This window comes from Amphiprion ocellaris, chromosome 3 (genome assembly GCF_022539595.1).
Source record: "Amphiprion ocellaris isolate individual 3 ecotype Okinawa chromosome 3, ASM2253959v1, whole genome shotgun sequence".
Taxonomy (NCBI): Eukaryota; Metazoa; Chordata; class Actinopteri; family Pomacentridae; genus Amphiprion; species Amphiprion ocellaris.
Window position 1 is genome coordinate 9,040,886 of NC_072768.1, and position 20,653 is coordinate 9,061,538.

General features: G+C 38.6%; 1 protein-coding gene across 4 annotated transcripts in view; it reads right to left on the reverse strand.

Annotated features, from left to right (window-relative positions):
- Nucleotides 1-6,445: 6,445 nt before the first annotated feature.
- sema3ab (sema domain, immunoglobulin domain (Ig), short basic domain, secreted, (semaphorin) 3Ab) overlaps nucleotides 6,446-20,653 on the reverse strand; it is a 67,745-nt gene continuing 53,537 nt past the window's right edge. For all 4 annotated transcript variants that reach the window (XM_055009266.1, XM_055009267.1, XM_035952129.2 and 1 more), the window contains 14 exons: nucleotides 19,844-19,963; nucleotides 18,797-18,887; nucleotides 17,895-18,014; nucleotides 16,630-16,772; nucleotides 14,441-14,555; nucleotides 14,253-14,322; nucleotides 14,008-14,152; nucleotides 13,673-13,892; nucleotides 13,411-13,502; nucleotides 13,269-13,310; nucleotides 12,411-12,568; nucleotides 11,011-11,078; nucleotides 9,777-9,922; nucleotides 6,446-9,453 (listed from right to left, as the gene is read on the reverse strand). In XM_055009266.1, the coding sequence (XP_054865241.1) occupies nucleotides 8,920-9,453; nucleotides 9,777-9,922; nucleotides 11,011-11,078; nucleotides 12,411-12,568; nucleotides 13,269-13,310; nucleotides 13,411-13,502; nucleotides 13,673-13,892; nucleotides 14,008-14,152; nucleotides 14,253-14,322; nucleotides 14,441-14,555; nucleotides 16,630-16,772; nucleotides 17,895-18,014; nucleotides 18,797-18,887; nucleotides 19,844-19,963 (2,064 nt within the window). In that variant the 3' untranslated portion in view covers nucleotides 6,446-8,919. The remainder of the gene's footprint in view (nucleotides 9,454-9,776; nucleotides 9,923-11,010; nucleotides 11,079-12,410; nucleotides 12,569-13,268; nucleotides 13,311-13,410; nucleotides 13,503-13,672; nucleotides 13,893-14,007; nucleotides 14,153-14,252; nucleotides 14,323-14,440; nucleotides 14,556-16,629; nucleotides 16,773-17,894; nucleotides 18,015-18,796; nucleotides 18,888-19,843; nucleotides 19,964-20,653) is intronic.

Below are 20,653 nucleotides of genomic sequence, written 5' to 3' on the forward strand. Positions count from 1 at the left end.
CATCATGAATTTTGGTGCAAAAAAAATGCCATAGTATACTATGTCGAAAAAAAATGTGACTTTTCAACATGTAAAAACGTCCCATATGATGAAATGATGTAAAAGAGGCCGTGAAAAACACTCCAGAAAGGTTTTCTTTGAAAAAAAAAACATCATGAATTTTGGCACCAAAAAAACGCCTTACTATACTATGTCGAAAAAAAATGCGATTTTTCAAACATGTTGTAAAAACGTGCCATATGATGAAATAATGTAAAGGAGGGCGTGAAAAACACTCCAGAAAGGTTTTCTTTGAAAAAAAAAATCATCATGAATTTTGGCACAAAAAAAACGCCTTACTATACTATGTCGAAAAAAAATGCCATTTTTCAAACATGTTGTAAAAACGTGCCATATGATGAAATAATGTAAAGGAGGCCACGAAAAACACTCCAGAAAGGTTTTCTTTCCAAAAGAAAATCATCATGAATTTTGGTGCAAAAAAACGCCATAGTATACTTTGTCGAAAACTGTCATTTTTCAACATGTTGTAAAAACGTGCCATATGATGAAATAATGTAAAGGAGGCCGTGAAAAACACTCCAGAAAGGTTTTCTTTCAAAAAAAACTCATCATGAATTTTGGCGCAAAAAAGGCCATAGTATACTATGTCTAAAAATGTCATTTTTCAACATGTTGTGAAAACATGCCAAATGATGAAATAATGTAAAGGAGGCCATAAAAAACACTCCAGAAAGGTTTTCTTTCAAAAAAAATCATCATGAATTTTGGTGAAAAAAAAAAAATGCCACAGTATACTATGTTGAAAAAAAATGTGACTTTTCAACATGTAAAAACGTCCCATATGATGAAATGATGTAAAAGAGGCCGTGAAAAACACTCCAGAAAGGTTTTCTTTGAAAAAAAAAATCATCATGAATTTTGGCGCCAAAAAACGCCATAGTATACTATGTCGAAAAAAAAGGCAACTTTTCAAACATGTTGTAAAAACATGCCATATGATGAAATAATGTAAAGGAGGCCATGAAAAAACACTCCAGAAAGGTTTTCTTTGAAAAAAAAAAGCATCATGAATTTTGGCGCAAAAAAAAATGCCTTACTATACTATGTCGAAAAAAAAGGCGAACTTTTCAAACATGTTGTAAAAACATGCCATATGATGAAATAATGTAAAGGAGGCCATAAAAAACACTCCAGAAAGGTTTTCTTTAAAAAAAAAAAAATCATCATGAATTTTGGCGCAAAAAACACGACATAGTATACTATGTCGAAAAATGTTGTTTTTCAACATGTTGTGAAAACATGCCAAATGATGAAATAATGTAAAGGAGGCCATGAAAAACTCTCAAGAAAGGTTTTCTTTAAAAAAAAATCATCATGAATTTTGGCGCAAAAAAAAACGCCATAGTACTATGTCGAAAAATGTCATTTTTCAACATGTTGTAAAAACGTGCCATATGATGAAACAATGTAAAGGAGGCCATAAAAAACACTCCAGAAAGGTTTTCTTTCAAAAAAAAAAATCATCATGAATTTTGGTGCAAAAAAATGCCATAGTATACTATGTCGAAAAAAAATGTGACTTTTCAACATGTAAAAACGTCCCATATGATGAAATGATGTAAAAGAGGCCGTGAAAAACACTCCAGAAAGGGTTTCTTTGAAAAAAAAAAGAAATCATGAATTTTGGCGCAAAAAAACGCCTTACTATACTATGTCGAAAAAAAATGCGATTTTTCAACATTTTGTAAAAACGTGCCATATGATGAAATAATGTAAAGGAGGCCATAAAAAACACTCCAGAAAGGTTTTCTTTCAAAAAAAATCATCATGAATTTTGGTGAAAAAAAAAAATGCCACAGTATACTATGTCGAAAAAAAATGTGACTTTTCAACATGTAAAAACGTCCCATATGATGAAATGATGTAAAAGAGGCCGTGAAAAACACTCCAGAAAGGTTTTCTTTGAAAAAAAAAATCATCATGAATTTTGGCGCCAAAAAACGCCATAGTATACTATGTCGAAAAAAAAAAGGGATTTTTCAACATGTTGTAAAAACCTGCCATATGATGAAATAATGTAAAGGAGGCCGTGAAAAACACTCCAGAAAGGTTTTCTTTGATAAAAAAACATCATGAAGTTTGGCGCAAAAAAACACCATAGTATACTATGTCGAAAAAAAAATGCGATTTTTCAACGCATTGTAAAAACGTGCCATATGATGAAATAATGTAAAGTGGGCAATGAAAAACACTCCAGAAAGGTTTTCTTTGAAAAAAAAACATCATGAAGTTTGGTGCAAAAAAAACGCCATAGTATACTATGTTGAAAAAAAAAATGCAATTTTTCAACGTGTTGTAAAAACGTGCCATATGATGAAATAATGTAAAGGCGGCCGACCAAAAACGTCATAGTTTAGTATGTCGTCCGAAAAGTCACCAAAAATGTCATAGTTTAGTAAGCTGTCCGGCTGAATGTCACAGAAAGGTCGGGAAAATAATGCACAACTCTCCTGAAAGAGTTTTTTTCTTTAATAAAACGGTGCAGCTTCATAGAACACAGTGTTTGAAGTTAAATAGTTAACAAAAAGGCCATAGTATAGTATTTCGTCCAAAATATCACCAAAAACGTCATAGTATAGTATGTCGTCCAAAATTTGACCAAAAACGTCATAGTGTTGTATTTCGTCCAAAAGTTCTCTGTTTTTGAGCCTCAGGTCCTGTACAAGGTATATGACAATTTTAGAGTGACATGCTATACTATGACGTTTTTTGGGTGACATGCTATACTATGACGTTTTTAGAGTGACATGCTATACTATGACATTTTTAGAGCGACATGCTATACCATGATGTTTTTTAGACGACATACTATGCTGTGACATTTTCTGGACCAAAGGATATACTATGTTTTTTGAGCGACATGCTATACCATGATGTTTTTTGGACGACATGCTATACTATGACGTTTTTTGGGTGACATGCTATACTATGACGTTGTTAGAGCGACATGCTGTACTATGACGTTTTTTGGACCAAAGGCCATACGATGACGTTTTTAGAGCGACATGCTATACTATGACGTTTGTTGGGCGACACTCTATAATATAGGCTTTTTAAATTGATATATTACTATGATGTTTTTTGTTTGTTTTACTTTTTTTTTATACATATAAGAATTTGAACAGTTTTAAAAATTACTATACTTTTACTTGTGCAATGAAATATTATTCTATGGCATTTTTTAGACGACATATACTCTGATGTTTTCTTGAAAAACATACTATTTTGACAAGATACTGCACTATGACATTTTTTGAACCACATATGATACATGACCATTTTAGGCAACATCCTATCATTTTGCAATTTTTGAACCATATAATAAACAGTTGGGTTTTTTTGCCGACATGCTATACTATGAACTACAGGCCATACTATGTTTTTCTTGAAAAGTATACTATACTTTGACATTTTCTGAACTACATCCTATACTATGGCGTTATACACAGAGTGCTTTGGTTACATGTTGATTTATAATCTAGATTTTTTTCTGTTTTGTTTTTTGACAAGATTACCACAGACCTGACCGTGAACACCGTTGACACCCACCTCAGGGAGACGCTGCCTAAGATCTCAAGGCTGCTTGGTCGTGGTCTTTCTGGTCCTGCTCCAGAACGCCTTCATCAACTACGTCTTCTTTTGAAGAGGCCCTCAGATGCTGCAATCTCTGACCTTAAGGAGGAACTGCTACTTTCACTCTGTAACGAGACGGCCGTTATTTTAAAGGTCCAGCTCCTGGCGGCTTTGAGTGAAAGTTTAACCCCCATCAAAACAGAACTACAGACAGTTAAATCTGAGCTGTCGGTCAGTATTTCAAACATCAAGTCTGACCCGGCTGCCCTCAAGCACGCTGTGGGTGAAACGGAAACTTCACTCTCCACATCACTGACGACACTGTCACACTCCAAAGCAGAGTTTAAAAGTCGACAATTAATGTGAAGAATGACAGCAGCAGACTGTGAGCAGCGGAACAGCAGCGATCAGAAAGAAGTCATTTTCTTTTTTCTTTTCTTTCTGGTTGACTTGATGCTGTCAGATGCAGATGTTGGAGTTGATTCTGATCTTTCAGGATAAAAAGCTGGTTTTCCTTCACAGACTTTTCAGGAAATTATTCTCTCAGGTTTTCTCTGCTATTTATATTTTTATTATTTGTGATTATTTCATTACTTCTTTATTGTAAAAATAAAGTTTGAGGCATAAAGACTCATTTAGTTATTTTAATCCTGAAATCTTTGACGTAACAGAACTAAACTTCCATTTTCCTTCTTGTACTTCTGATACTAGAACTAAACGTATCTTCAACACGGATCATCTGCTTTTAATGAATCAGCAGCAACATCACAACAACAAATGAGACAATTTTCAACAAATTAATGAAACTGATATTTAAAACTATCAGAGTTTTTTAGTGTCAAATTAAAGCTGATTACTGACAACTAGAACATTAACGTTACTGTTTTAATCACATTTAATTTTCCTGAACGTTACATTCATGTCAACCAGCCACAGTTTTATGAACTTAACGAACCACATTACAGGAACACAACACACTTCAGCTGTTTACATGAAACTCAACACATTAGCTTGATGCTGCGTTAGCTTTAATCAGGCTACAACTGAGCAGCTAGCTCGGTTAGCATCGCTAACATTAAAGCTAATATTTACTATGCTAGCTTTCTTCTCTGGTCAGCACACACTGAAACAAACTCCACCAACATCTGGAGTGCATGGCACACATTACATCTGACACTAAAGTTGCATATAAAGTGCATTACAAGCGGCACCGATACGAAAATAAACATTTACTTACCAAACTATTAAAGTCCTTTCAGTGTCTGCTGGTAGAATCAGCCGAAGGTAGAAAACTGGTTAAAACAAGCCAACGGGCAGGAAAACTGTCTGTGAAAAATGTTCTGCTGCTCCACCGATAAATAAACCAACAGTTATTATATCAGAATTAATCCAAACGAGGAGAGCAGAGTCTCTGCTGCTTCCTCCATAGGACCTGTCAGTCGTTCCAGACCGGACTGTCAATCAAGTAGTCCCGCCCCCTGGCTTCGCAAAACTTTAACGCTCTATAAAAAAAATCAATATTGATTTATTTTAAGATCGGCCACCTGATCTCTCATTTTGACCATGAAAACTCACGAAAAAAAATGTATGTACAGTCTATGCACCGTACTCTGTTTGGCTCCACACTTGCTGATGACCACTTCCGGTCTCAGAAAATGAAAAAACTGACCTTTTTTCGTTTCTGTCTCTTACTGATTTACTTTCTTGTTATTCTAAATATAAAACGAAAATCAAAGCATTTTTTTAAAAAAAAATCATATATCCCTTTTGATCATGAAAAGGAAAAACGCCTTGTATTTCTATTTTAATTTTTGTATTTTCAAACGAAAAGCAAATAACCACTCGTTTATTGTTTTTCAATACCCGTTTCAGAACGGAAAATATAATTGCCAAAATATACACCCACAGCAGCACTTGAATTGACTACAGAGGTCAAGGTCAGAGCCCAGGGGAGACATACACTGGCTGGCCTTAGACCTTGAACTGAAAATGTCAACAGAAACTCAGGTGTGATAATAGTAAGAAATATGTTGTGTTTTTTAATGTGAGCCTCAGGGTGGCCATATTTATACCAAACACATATGCTGTAGAAACAGATGGAAAAGTGAAATCACTTTTTCCATCTATTAATAAGTATGTGTTTTCAGGTTATAGCCACCAGAGGGCAGTAGTACAGCACAGTTGATATTTTGTTGCAGGATTTACGAAGACAGTTCTGTGAAACCCTTGAGAACTGATTTTTGGTCTTTCTTTGTACTGATTCTGCTTGAGTTGCAGACATAGGAAGCCAAGTTCAAATGTTACTTTAACCACTAGCTACTTTCAGTATGCAAATAATAGCTTAGCATCAATAAGAGAATGTGGGGATCTCATGTATTATTCAAACCACATCACCCATCAAGGTCTTAATATCAACTTACAGTAATTCCTCTACTGCCTGAGGCACACCATAGTACATGGCTTCATTTCCAACACCCAGTAGAAGAGACACTTGGGCTGTCTCTTTAAATCACATTGATTTTTAATATATTTAACAGTCATGTTAATTGCTTCTGCTAGTTAAATCACTAATTAGCCAACTTTCTCTGTCAGTATACAGCTCTTGTCAAGGTGGAGAAAAGACAAGTAATAAATCCTAATATTAAGGATAAGTTATACAAGTTATTAAAAGTTTTCCTCATTAATATGGAAATATACACAGCAAGGTGATCGAAAATCTAATCTGATAGTCTACGCTGCAGGAATTTGCTATATACCATAATAGCAGCAGAACATACCATATTAAAAACAGATTGAATGAAGGCAGCACTTTATGAAGACACATTTATTAGATCAGTAGAATACATCACCACCATCATCATCATCATGCCAAAAAGCAGCAACATCAGCACTTAATTTCCTCACTTCCAAGACAGGTCCCCTACATTTTCTCTTTATGATGATGATCTTATCATAATCCACAACTCTGGTGTTCAACTTGTTTCGTTAGCCAAAAATATCTTAAGGCTGGCCTCAACTGTTTCTCATCTTCCTTTGTAATGATCTCCCCAAAGTAGATGAAGCTTGCAAACACTCATGACACAAGATTATCTGACATATGGTTGTGTTGCAAAGTGGTCTGTGGACATTGCGATCCATAGAGAGATCCTGTTTAGTTCTTATTTATATCAAGTATACAGTTTAGAGTCCTAACAGAAATAGTATGTACATCTTTGAAGTAGTAACTATTGTGTACTGCGTAAGCAAACAACAACTTAACAGTGACAACATCAGACTAGTATATCATCGCCATAGCAAAACAGGAACACTACAATAGTATTCACATGCACTAGTACGTAGTGTCATATTTGTCAAACATAGACCATACTATTTTATATTTACATGATGTTCACAGCTACATTCCAGGTTTGTGTTTGTGTGTGCATTGTCTAATAAAATGATATTGTATACTGGAAAAACTATCCGTCCATTATCTATACACTGCTTAATCCTCATTAGCATCGCAGGGGAGCTGGAGTCTATCCCAGCTGACTTAGGGTGAAGGCAGGGGACACCCTGGACAGGTCACCAGACTATCACAGGGCTACTCAGAGACAAACAATCACACTCGTATTCTACGATCAATTTAGAGTTGCCAATTAACCTGAGCATGTTTTTGGACTGTGGAGAAAACCAGAGTACCCAGAGAAAACACACGCATGCACAGGGAGAACATGCAAACTCCATGCAGAAAGATCCCCTGAAGGCCAGGACGCAAACCGGGGATCTTCTAGCTGCAAGGCAACAGTGCTAACCACCAAACCCACTGTGCAGCCCAGGGAAAACTAAAGTTTCTTTTTTTTATGTTACATGCAGTGAAATGAAGCTGTCACAGTGCACTGCCTGTGAAGAATATGGATATGAGGCAATAAATGTGGAAGAAAAATACAGTATGTATACTGGCTTATTGCTCAGCGTATTTGATATGTAATGCAGGTGATGTTGACCAAAACTGACAAATAACGTCCAGTCTTACTACAGTATTTGTGATAATACAGTTTTTTTTGTTTGTTTTCTTTTTGTACAAGGTTGGTCCTGTAAATCAAATTAATAAAAACCAAATGATAAATTGCAAAAAGAAAAAAAAAAGTCTGCACATCAAAAAATATTTTCATAATGCACAGAGCTGTATATCAATAAATACACAAGTAGTGGAAACAAATTGTATACAAAATATAATTAAATAAACATGGAAGAACTCAGTGTGACGTTTTGCCCACTGATATGATGCAGCTGGCAGACCTCCATATAAAGTGACACTATACTTATAAATGTTGAGAATAGAAAGATGGTGATTAACAAAAAATGTAACGACAAAGTAAACAAAAAATCAAACCTGTCTTTGTTCGGGAAGCTTATCTAGGGCATAGACACACAAACTAGTACAAAATCTCCCTGTTTACAACTGTTTTTTGACAGACTTTTTCTTAAATACATTTCTATTCTGGGTAAAACAACATGAAGCAACTAGACGACTGCAAGCCATTCCCTTTAGTATGAGGAGACATCGTAGAATACAATATTTACACATCGTTGTTACATAATTAGATTTGTTGATCAAATAATGACTGTTCCTCCTAGTTTCTTGCAGTGCTTGGGCATTTATATTTCTCCTGTTGGCTGATTTACCCAGTAATAATACCAAAAATGATCATATTCCATAGTGTCCTTTTCATCAGCTTCACTTATTTTGCTGTTGTGATTCCACTGCAGGTCAGTTTATTCTCCAGACTGTTGTTTTAATAGAATCTCACCCACATTTCATAATGACGTCGTAGAAAAGACATGTTCACGTCTTTTTAGGTACCTACTCATCTGCACACTGACAACGACAGCTAACTAACATGCCATGACACAATGCCATTGCCACAGCCATCTCCACAAAGAGTCAATCGTGTCTGTAGTGTGGGTAAATGCATCCAGTTCTTGTGCTGGTTGACACTGTCCCTCTGTAGAGTTCAGGGCCACAGAGGCCAGCTGAGATAATATGCTTCAATAAACTGGGGTGATACAACATCCTGTTTCCTGCAGTCCTCCACGCTGGCGTTCTGTAAACATGGCTGCCCACGCACAGAACACACCAGCTGGCAGACCAGGGGCGCATTTTGCAGCTTTACTTTTCTATCCAGTCTTTGTGGAAGAAGTCTGTATCTCAGAATGAAGGACGAAAAACATGATAAGTTAATCAGGTTTACAGAATGGGTGTGGTTTCAAGTCTCAGTGCTAAAAGTCAAGCTCTGTAGGTCAGACACTGCGGGGAGCCCTCTCCAGTTCATGGGTCCTGCGGTTGCGTCCCTTCTGCCTCTCCTGCAGGTGTTTCCACTTGGCTGCCAGCCCCTGAGCATGCATGTGGTTGTGAGGGTTCATCACAACCTTCTGCTGCTGCTGCTGCTGGTGTAGTTGAACTTGCTGCACCAGGTGAGCTTTCTGCTTCCTGTGCTTTCTCTCCCGTTTCCAAACCTGCTCACAGAACTCGTCCACGCTATTCAGGGTCGGGTGATTGACCAAAGACAGAAAGTCTCTGTACCAAAGCTTTTGATTGGGGGTTTCTCTTGGCGAGGAAAAGTCCTGAGCCGGGACACTGGCTGCTGCCTCTTCATCACGATGCAGAAGATCCTCCAGGCGGTCCGTGTCGATGACCTCCAAGTTAACCTTTAGAACAGTCTGCATGAAGCCGTGTTCCACCGCCTGGCACAGGTAGATTCCTGAATCCTTCTTGTTCAGAGTACGAATCAGGAGGCCTTGCTCCGTGCGGATAAAACGTTCTTCTGATTTGATCTGCAGAGTGAGAAAATTGGAGGCGATGGAGACAGAGTGAAGGACAAAGAGATAAAGACAGAAAAGAAATGAGATTCAGCACATCAAAATAAGCTATCATGATATCTTGTTGCTCAAAAATCTGATATGCTATGGTGCACATTTCTGTTTTAATTACAATAAATTTATTTCACTTGAGAAACTATGGCACTGCATATAAATAAAATGATACTGTATTGTCTAATGCAATGTCTTCTTATTAAGAAGTACTTTCCCTGTAGACAGATCTGTATCTAAGTTTATTTCAACAAAACAGATTAAGTTTGTGCTGAGGTGGAGCCAACCTCTTGTTTGCGGTCATCAGCAGAGTGCTGATACTGCCAGTATGTCATGGCTCTCTGGGACTTGGGGCTACATTCAAGGAAGGTGCTGCTATTCTCCACTCCATACACGGTCTTATCCAGGAGGATCGTCTGTCCGCTTAGTTCATCTAGAAAAATAAGTCAAATCCAAATTAGCCACACAAAGCCGTTCAAGTAAATTTCTGGTATCTGACATTTCTGGATGTGGCTGTGATGGAATGCTATGTACAGTCATTTATTTTACAGGGAAAAGGTTAGAAACGGCTCTATAAAGCCAGTCTTTGTGACTTTCAAATCCCTCTCTCTGTTTTTGTACTTTTCTCTGTGACAAAAAAAAACACACAAAAAAAGGTTGTTCTCCAATTACTGCCTGTGTTCGGGGACTGCATTTCACATTACTTTGTCACAAAATGCTGTCTCTTTTCTTATCACACTTAATCATGTGCTGAATAGGCAGCTCCCACCACAGTGGCAGCCACTGGCAAGAAATAGCCTGTGAGTCGAGCTTTTGCAATGCTTTGTAGAGTTTTCATGTGGTCTGGTCTTATCTTATTGTGTATTTAGCAATTCAAACTCCAGTGAAGTCTAGTATATATTACAGAATTTTCTCAAAACACTTACATTTTGGCTTGTATATGAGATCTTTTGCCAAAACGTGCAATTAAAAGTGGTGTCGCCTTCGCTATCAGAGTGGCAACAGGTAATATTTTTTGTTTCTCTGAACTCTTACTCAAATTTCCAGCATTTTTCTTTTGTCTTTTTCAGTTAAATGACAAAAAAATGTACTTAAACACTCGAGTGAGTATATTAGACCACAGTCGGGTCCTGTTTTGGGACTAAGGCCACTGATAGGGGAGCAGACTGGAGGGCTTGGCGACAGAGAGGAGGCTTGGAGGAATCTTGACCATGTTAATTATAAGCTTCACATGGACCGACCCTAATCTTCACACCACCAGAAAACACATAAAACTCGCAAATACAACGCCACACACATTCAGCTGGCTTCTCTACTCTTTTGATCATGTCAGGAATGGCCAGCATCTGCTTTGAGACCATTCAAAGCCACTGAAAACAGACATGCTGTGATTTGGTATTTGCTTCAGCGAACCATTTGGAGTTACAATGTCTGAAACCCAATTAGCACACATATTTTGTTGCACATTGCCTGGATTATATCACAGTTTGTGAGAAAAATTTCTTTTTTCTGTAAATGTACCGTGGTGTTGCAGATCTGAGCACTGTGTGAGTGGGTCTCCGTTCCTGATATCTTGCCTCCTTGTTCTCCTGCAGAAACACAAATATAACACCTTCATGAGTCAGCAGAGACTTTGAACATGTGTGTGTGTGTCTGTGTGTGTCTGTGTGTGTGTCTGTGTGTCTGTGTGTGAGTGAGAGACAAAAATATAGATGTTCAGTGAGTTTCTGTGTGTGTAGGTGGGTATTTGAATGAGGTTTTGATATGCAGCAGTAGTGGAGGCCAACACAAACAGATAAACAGCAGGCAGCCCATAGCTCGGTAGAAAATCTTTAATTACAGGGTGTGTTTGACAGAGGAATCCAAAATTAATCAATCACTCCAGCCTGTCGTCTCTCTGGGTTACAGATACAGAAGAGATGGAGTTTCATGTTTAGTGTCAAACACTACCCTGAGGATATTTTCTATAAACAATAACTGAAGCAGCTATGGAGACACCAAAGCAAACTGGTAATTTCTCCCCCGTCTGCCTTCCATTGTTCTAACCCAGAGCCTGTGTGCCGGTAATTGGAGGTAAGAGCTTTCTCGGTGCTGGTTTAGTTCTGAGTGTAGGACTCTAGAGTCCAACTAACAGTGAGAACAGGATCCTGTGCAGCTAGCGTTTAAATCAATAAGCCCCGTGAAGCCGTGAGTGGGAGGCTGCACACAAAGCACACACACATAATACAAACACACACCATCAGTCCCCTACTATAACCACACTACCACCGAACCTCTAACACCTCCCTCACCCCTGGTTCACCCAGGCAGCCTCCAGACATCGCTGACATTGGTTCTCATTTACAGTAAACACATGAGGCAGGTTATATTTCTAGCTTTCTGGTAGAAACATGAACATATACCTTTAGGGGGGTTTGGCAAATAAACAAAGCCTTCACTATAAGTGTGCCTCAGCTCTAGTGCAAAATTTTAGCCTGCCTGCATATGTCCTCAATCTGGACGTGAAAACCCTTTTATACAGTATAATCAGGTTTGATCTCCCTCAGATACAGCACAGGCAGTATGTTAAACATACATAATTCTTAAACAAGCTTCATTCTGACATGTGATCTACTCTTGGGGTGTTTAAATCTAAAGCAGGTTGGTCAGATGAACATATATTGATTTTTGTTTTGGAAATATTTACATTAAGCTATATTTGAGGCCCAAGTGCTAATTGTGCATTTGTGCCGTGTTTCGCTTCAAGATTCAACCAGATGTGTTTAAATATCAGTTATTAGAGATATAATAGGCATTGTAAGCCAGCTTTAAAACTTTCTCAAGCATTTAAAGCTGCTGTGAACAAGATGTTAAGCAGCTTCAAAAACTCAGTGACAGGATGGCAACACGACAAGTACGAACATGGAGTCTGCATTCACTACCTCTTAGCCATGGGAAAGTATCGAGAACATTCTGTGCCATCCCATGCACAATAAGGGTCTCTTGCCAGGCAGCATTCAGCGCAGGCCTTCCCATAAACCTCACACCGGTGCAGAGGCATCTGAGACACGCCAATGTTTGAGCCCAGGTACAGTTGTTGCTGTGAAGAGAAAAAATTTATTAAAATTAAGATATTCAGATTTATGATGTTTTAGAAGCAACGATTTAAGTTCGGGGGTTTGGTGGCATAGTGGGCTTTAGGTAACACAGTTATGTTTGTTTCAGATTACAAGTCAGAGATGTGGACATTTTTACTGCAGGTGCTCCACTCCCTCCTACCTGTCAATTAGCGGACTCGTCTTTTCTCTCCCTGCCATTTAAGTTGACAAGTAAAACTGTTGCTCAAAAGCCAACAATTGAGATCTTTGTGAGATAACACGTTGGTTCATCTCAAAGTGTTTAAATGGAGTAGACAAACGTGCCTTTGTTCTCTCTTTCAACCCCTAAGCAAGGTGTGTCACCTATAAGGAAAGGTTTTCTCAGACAGGTTTTCGACAAACACATGGTGGAAACAGTCGTCGTTTGTAAGATTTTTTTCTATTTTATGCCATTTCTGCACATTTCTCTGCACTGAAATTGAGTAAACCTCTCTTCAGCCTTCCCTGCAATTATTACGTAATTTTATTTTCAGTGTGACTACATTGACTGCAGTGTTTTGCTCTATTGCACCTGCCGCTATAGCTAATAGAAAGAAAACTCGAACTAGGAAATTCATGATTACAGCAGCCAGATCAACAACAACACAACAACAGGAGATGATGGTACTTATGTTTAATCACATTTAATGCTTCAGTGTATACCTGTTTTGTTGAAAGTGCCATGGCTGTAATGGCTGTTGGGTCCTGTAGCAAATAAAACAGAAGAATATCAGTTTTACCACACATTCTTATGGTTTCTACAATCCCCTTAAGAAGTAGTATAAGGGATGGCAGAATAACTTACTCTGAAGACTGTCATTTCTTCTAATAGGACTTCTTCTAAGTCATGCCAGGAGCCTCTGGGGATGGACACCACTTTCAGAATCGTTCCCATATCTAGGACACAATTAAAGCACACATCTTGATTTAATACTACTCTGTGGTGTCTACTCACTCACTTTGCCTCTTAATTAGTCCACCAGTCATTTATTGTGGCAGTGCTTGAGTTTAATACGTGTATATTATTTATGCAATTTCATATGTTATATGTATATGTAATTGTATACCTGTGCCTATGAACATAACGTCATACTGGCCATCTTCTGCTTCGACTTTATCCACCACTATCTGGGTGAACTGATAATCCACATCTGTTTTGACTATAATGGGTCGATTGTTAATAGGGTAGACAGGGTTAAACATGGCTGGATGGCTCCTGGCAAAAGTTACGACTTCATCAGGGAGGTCCTTGGTTGTATCAAATCCACCAAATGTCTTGCTTGGACACTATGGAGAAAAAAATGTTATTTTAACTGTTACAGTAGGACATAAAAGAGCACCGAACACAGTTTATAATGCACATGTTAAGCTCATACTCCTATAAAGAGTATACTGTGCTCACTGTGCCAGGCCGTGGATAGGGAACACGTCCTTGGAAGGGCACCCACTGGTAGTTAGGTCCATCTCTGTGAGCGTATGGACCCAGAAACACTCTCCTGATGTCTGTCATGCTGTACATACACACAGCTGAGCCTTTGAAGATGTTGCTAATGAAATTAACGATAAAAACAGGGTTTATTCTTGATGAAAAAGCAAAAGATACAATCAAAGGATTTGGACAAAACTACTCCAATGTCATGACAGTACCTGGAAGTCGTAAATACGCCATAGATGATCGGGCTCTTGGGATCCTTGGTGCTCATGAGGAAAACATCCTCTGAACATCAAAGAGAAGGCAGTATATATTACAGACAGTAGTTTCCACTGAAAAGGTGGCATTTCATCTTCAGGATATAATGTGCAAAGCAGCACAAGCGGCACGTGCAGTCACTCACGTAGTTCATCAAAGTGTGTGTCTATCCCATTGCTGCCAGGCACCGAGCAAATAAGCCGAGCTTTCAGGAAGGTGGTCCACTTATTTACCAGACTCCTGTGACCTCCCAGGTCATTCTGTTGGACAGATCACATGTAGAAGCTCAGCACCAAGGAAATTCATTTGTTTGAAGATTGCATAAATACTGAGACAATTATCGCTTTATTTTCCGTTCCAGCTACACTCAATTTTTAAATGCCAGTGTCATGGTATTTTAAAAAAGCATTCTTTAAGTTTCTGCATTTGAGTAAAGCCTTTTGTGGAAAAATGCATTAGGTGGATGCTGATGGAGGACTGAGAATATTACCCTCTAGTTGAATGATGAGAGCATGAGATCTGTTTACCCTTACTGATACTGTCATTTTCAGCTTACACCTTTTAAAGCATACTATAGACACAATGTTACATTCATAATACAAAACAGACATGAACAGAAGTGAGACAAATTCTGCCCACTGTCACTAGGATCATCCTGGAACTTGTAAAGTATGCAAAGATGTGACTTATGAGGAAAAGGAACTTTTAGAAACCTTCAGTTTAGAAGTTATGTAAACACACACACTCCTCACAAAACTATACTAGATGTAGCCAATACATCAGGAACTAATACTTCCATGACAACACACATACAGTACATACCATGGTGAATGATGAGTATTGGATCTGAGACAATGGATTTAATGAAGACACTGAACATTCTTGAATCGTCTTTCTTGACACTAGGCATATTTCAAACCTAGAAACATTATTTTGACACACTGTCAGCTCCCCATATATGATATACTACTCTCACATTGCCACACCTATCTCCACAACACTGCCTCAGTGCTGGAGAACCGGCTGGCTGCACATCACTATCATTCAGCTTTAAGGGAAAAAAGCTCTGACTTGTGTGTATTTCTATAAACCAATCCCAATTGTCTAGGGTGGTGCTAAGCCCAGGATGCAGTGATGGTACCCCTGCAAAATAGTGTTGGGGAATTACTTTGTTGGCAAAATAAAATGGCAAATGGCAAATCCACTGAGAGAACCATTTGGACATGCCTTATAACATGATACAAATCCACTACAAAACTTTTTTCTGCCATTTTCAAGTTCCAGAGGATTTTAAAAGCGGTCGAATCCAAAAGCAAAAGGGGAGAAGAAAGCAGCGAGAAATGCATGATTTGAAGCGTCTACAATCCATGAGTCAGACTAATGATATACTCCAGAAAGCTTATTCAAATCACAACAAAAAGATTTTATTGTTGAGGGGAAAAAATTGAAAGTACTTTCTCCTAATCCTTTAACAGAAGAGTCACTTTTGCATTGTTAAAATGTATTTTCTTTGTTAAAAATTGATTTTTAGATACTGTGCAGAACTACGACTATCATACCATATTGTATGTTTCAGCACACATCCAAATAATATGTGACTCTGTGCCTCCCAGAATATAGCACACAAACACAGATGCACAAAGTGTGGGCTCATAAAAACTTAGTGGTGATTTACGACAGTAAATTAAAATGTGTCCAAGTATGCATAGGCCAAATTAATACCACATCATCCATAATGGATGGCTTGTCTTGTGTTGAGGAGAGCAGATTCCTGACATTCTGGGTAATCAGGCTGTTAGGAAGGAGGCACGATATGCGGCTAAATGGAAGGTTGGGGCTGGACATCAGTCACTGATCTGCAGTCAGCTTACTGAATGCCTGCTTAATGAATAAGAATAGGATTTGGAACATGAAATCTGACACAAGGCCAGTGGTTTAACATAAACATCCCCTGGAGCAGAAGGGTGTAGCAAACCCAATCAGTGCCAAAGCCTGGCATTAGGATGACAGTGCTGCCATTCATGGTGTCTTTCCCTCTCAGGTTCTAGCGACATTTAACATTTCTCTCAGGTTTCTGTCTTCAGGGGCGATTGTACCACACACAACAAAGCCCACTCTTCTCCAGGCTAAAAATAATCACAAATAACAGCTCCTGAAAGCTGCCATTATGAAAGCCACTCAGACACCCGTCAAGTGTTTTTCCAGATACAGAAGCTATTTCACAAAATGTCGCTGTGAGAGTATGTGTGTCTTTGTCTCTTGCCTATTGTGTATGCCTGAATATTCCTGTGTGAGGGCCAATCTGTGTGTCCATGTATATGTGTGTATGAGTACCTTGCAGAGTTGCCCGATGCGAGCATGTGTGGCCTTTCCTACATGTTCTCCATCCATAGCATTCTCTCTGAAGAACAGGTAGATTTTGTCATCTTCTGGGTTGTCACTCTCTGGGATCAGATGAACACCCAAAAATCTGGGATCTGCAAGACACACCCAGACATCAGTGAATCCAAATTTATAACAAAGTAAAAGTTTAACTATTATTCCACTGTAAAAAAAAAAAAAAAAAAAAAAGAATAAAAGCATTTATAACTAATAATCTAAGAAGTAGGTAAAGAGAAGAACAGTAAAGACAGCAAATGCTCTGTATCCCTTCATTTCTACCCAGGCTCTGGAAATATGCAATAAAAATACTTGTTAGTCTGAGAGACTTAAAGTTACTATATAATGATAACATTTCAGACATGCACTCAGGGGCTTTACTGTATAGAGTTGTGTTAGGTAATAACAAATGTTTTATATTGAATCCTAAATTCCATGGGAGAGAGCCCAACAAATGAATAATGTGTTTCTTGCACTTTGTTTGGACTGCAGTATTTTGAGCGATGTGCAGACAAGCTACAGCTCCTCGGCTGAAGCAGGAGAATAATGAACTTCAATAATATACAGAGGAAAGAACAAGAAAGCCCTTTGGAATGACCTGCATTCATGTGTAATGTCCCCTTAAAATAGGGCCAGAGTTTCATTTAGGTTGCAAGTTGAGTTGTAAATTATGGTCACAATATATTTTAAATAATTGCACAGACATTATTATTGAATTATTATTGTTCTGTACCATATTGAGATGCCATCTATCATGGCCGAGCTGCACATTTAGAATTAATTTGCTGAGATCATTGTCTTTGACAGACAAGTTCAGCTGAGTATCATCTTCATAAAAGTGTGTAACTACATTAAAACTATTAATCTTAAGACCCAACAGTACCAAACAATAGAAAGAAGAAGAGACCTCTGTGGAACTATATGAGTCAGAATAGCAGCATTAGATATGATATCATTGGTATCACAAGTTTTTTCAGTTTAATGAGTAGTTTTCTTTAATAAACAGGACGTAAAACCACAAACGGCAGATCCAGTTTGATTAATCCACTGTCTTAACATGTCCCTGAGGAACCCAGTGAACATCTATCGTCAAGTGTGTTGAAAGCTGAGCTCAGATCCAACAAAAACAAGACTAAGATTTGAAAGTCAGTTTGCAAAGTTAAAGATGCTAAAAGTACTGCATAATGAAAACAATGAGTGACATTGCTAGTCTCTCTCACCATTTAGCCACCGGGAGTCGTGTTGTTCTGTCCTTATTGGGTGATGCTTGCCGAGAGTGCGAAAGATGGCAAAGTCCCGCCCCATGAAGTCCGCTGATGTCCCAGCATACAGCTCCCCATCTGAGAGTAGGGGGAATAAAATGTGTTAGCATAGTAACGTCAGATGAGAAAACAGTCTTCAGTGATTTTTCCCCAGGCGATGCAGGTGTAAAAGTCTGAGGAATTGTTCAGGGGGCTTAGCAGTACAGGTAGACTTCGAGCACTGAGAGAACACAGGCGGTGACAGACGTGATGAACATCAGGAGTGTGAAATTGACATTAACACAGTAGATGGGGCTGAGAAGGGAAGCGAGGGGAGGATGAACGGATGGTGGGTCAGATGAGAAGGGACAGGACAGAGGTGTGAGACAGGGGGAGTACATAATAATGCTGGTGAGAAAACAGAGAGAAAAGAGAGAGGAGATGAGGGGTGATGGGCTGGAAAATGGCCATCTGCTGGGTTAAACGGTGTGATATAACACAATGTGACTGGCAATAATTGGGGGTAGAGAGAAAAGGCATGCTCACACGGTCCTGCTTTATTTGCCAAAAAATTGAGATTTAGTGCAAAAAAACTCAATAAAGTGTCATCTACTACACACACCTACCACTTAAAGGGGGTATAGTCAGATTGAAATAGAGTTTACAGTCTTGCCAATGAGGGGTTCCCAGTGTGTAAAAGCAGGTCCACTTGTAATGAATGACAGGAATGGCCATGTACTGTTATTCACACTGACTTTACACCCTATATATCTGCTGCAATGACAGAGCAAGGCGGAGGGTGTTTCTGGATTCACACGGATTTATATGACTTTACTCAAAGACACACAAGACCGGCAGAGTGTATCCGGTCTTAAACTCACCAATTAGCATGGATGCAGTGAGCAACTTGGGATCATAGGGACTCTTTCCTCGACCGTTCTCTACATGCGACTCCAGTCTGAACACACTGTCCTGTATGTAAAGAAACACACAGGTATAGGGGGTTATTTTCTGGAATAGAGAATTAAACAGGGGAAAAATATCTCGGTATGAGTAGAACTTTCTCTGTAGAACTCATTTTGCTGTAATGACTTCATGGAATCCAGGTTGTGACACAATGACAATCTTTTATGAAAATGATGCTCAAATCATGAGCTTTCCAAACATTTGATGATACAAAAGACTGTGTTTTTGACTTTAAAGTAAACAGATTTTTTTAAATGCATTTTTTTCACATTGTTCAACACTGCAGAAAACATGTTTTAGAAATATATATATAACATACTTGCACAAACAGAAATGTGAGTGAATATGCAAGGCAATTGTAGTTTAAAATGGTGTAAAGGGAAAGAACTAACAATGAAGACAATAAATCTCATCGCTGTCTTTGACTCTGTGACCTTGACACTCATACGAAAGCCATCAGATGAATTACAACTGTGGGTTATGATCTATACACAGTAGATGGGTTTTCTCAGAGATATTTCCTTCCTCTAATTGTCTGTAAATAGCCTTCTAATGAATAGGAAACTCACATTTATAGGTCTGACTCAGTGACATTTGGAGGAGAAGAGAGTAATTTTCCTCTCTTACACTCAAACGTGCACACACACACACACACACACACACACAGATAGAGAGACAGAGGGAAAGCAGCTCCATATTAGAGTAATGTATTGCAAATCCTGCATACTATGACACTCTGTGTTTAATGTTCCACCTCATTTTGCTGACTGAAACCATTTTTCACGTGCTTATCGAATCATTTATTAGGAAGACAATTCACTCTGACTCGTGTATATGAGGCCAGTCAGAACTTTAAACTCCTATATGTGATATGATATGGACCTCAGTCCAGCTCTTACAGTATATACTATGTATCTTACAGTAAATGGAGACAATAGTGGAAGTGTGGCATGTTCCTGTACCTCTGGTTTCTTGCCCACCTCCAGGTAGGAACACACAGGATGAAAGGCTCCTGTCCCACATACATAGAGATGGGTCTGGTTGAACGGCTGCAACACCTTCACGAAGTTTGAGCACTCTCTCTGATGTAGCAAAGACAGAGAACAGATAAATCAGGGCGAACGATAAAGAATAAAGCTTGTTGCAATGACGCCTGGGAAAGCTTGAAAAAGTGGTGGTACTGCTGGATAAATATAAACAGGTCATCCCTAATCACTAAGAACACAGGCCACAGAGGCAAATCCAATGCTTAAATATAGGGACCTGTGATGCTAACAGAGCAAAGCTTAATGTAATCTGCTGTAATTCCCCAGAGAATGGCTCATAAGCCTTGGCAGCCTGCTGAGTAATAATTTGAGAAATGATATCATGGCCAGACTAAGTGCTTGTCATCTATGACTCCGTACTTTTTTTTCCTGCGCGTGCACGCTTCAGTCTTTCTCTCTAAACTTTGTGACATCTTTCACTGCTGACACCAGGCATATTTATACATGAGCTGTGCAAATTCCCTTGAGTTGTTGTGAAATATGTACACTGGTGAATCCGACCACAGAATAACAACAAGAAGGAGCCAGCAAGAGTCAACCCTGTTTATCCAATAATAGTGCATTTCACTGGTTTACTGTTAGTGGAAAATACAAAAGTGGTCTTTTTGACTCTGCCTTTGGATAACCTCTTATGTCTTAGTTTTATGATTCTTGCAAAGAAATTGGAATGTTTAATATTCATACTTGCTTTAGTCTTTCTGGATCAGGTATATCTGTTTGTTGTGT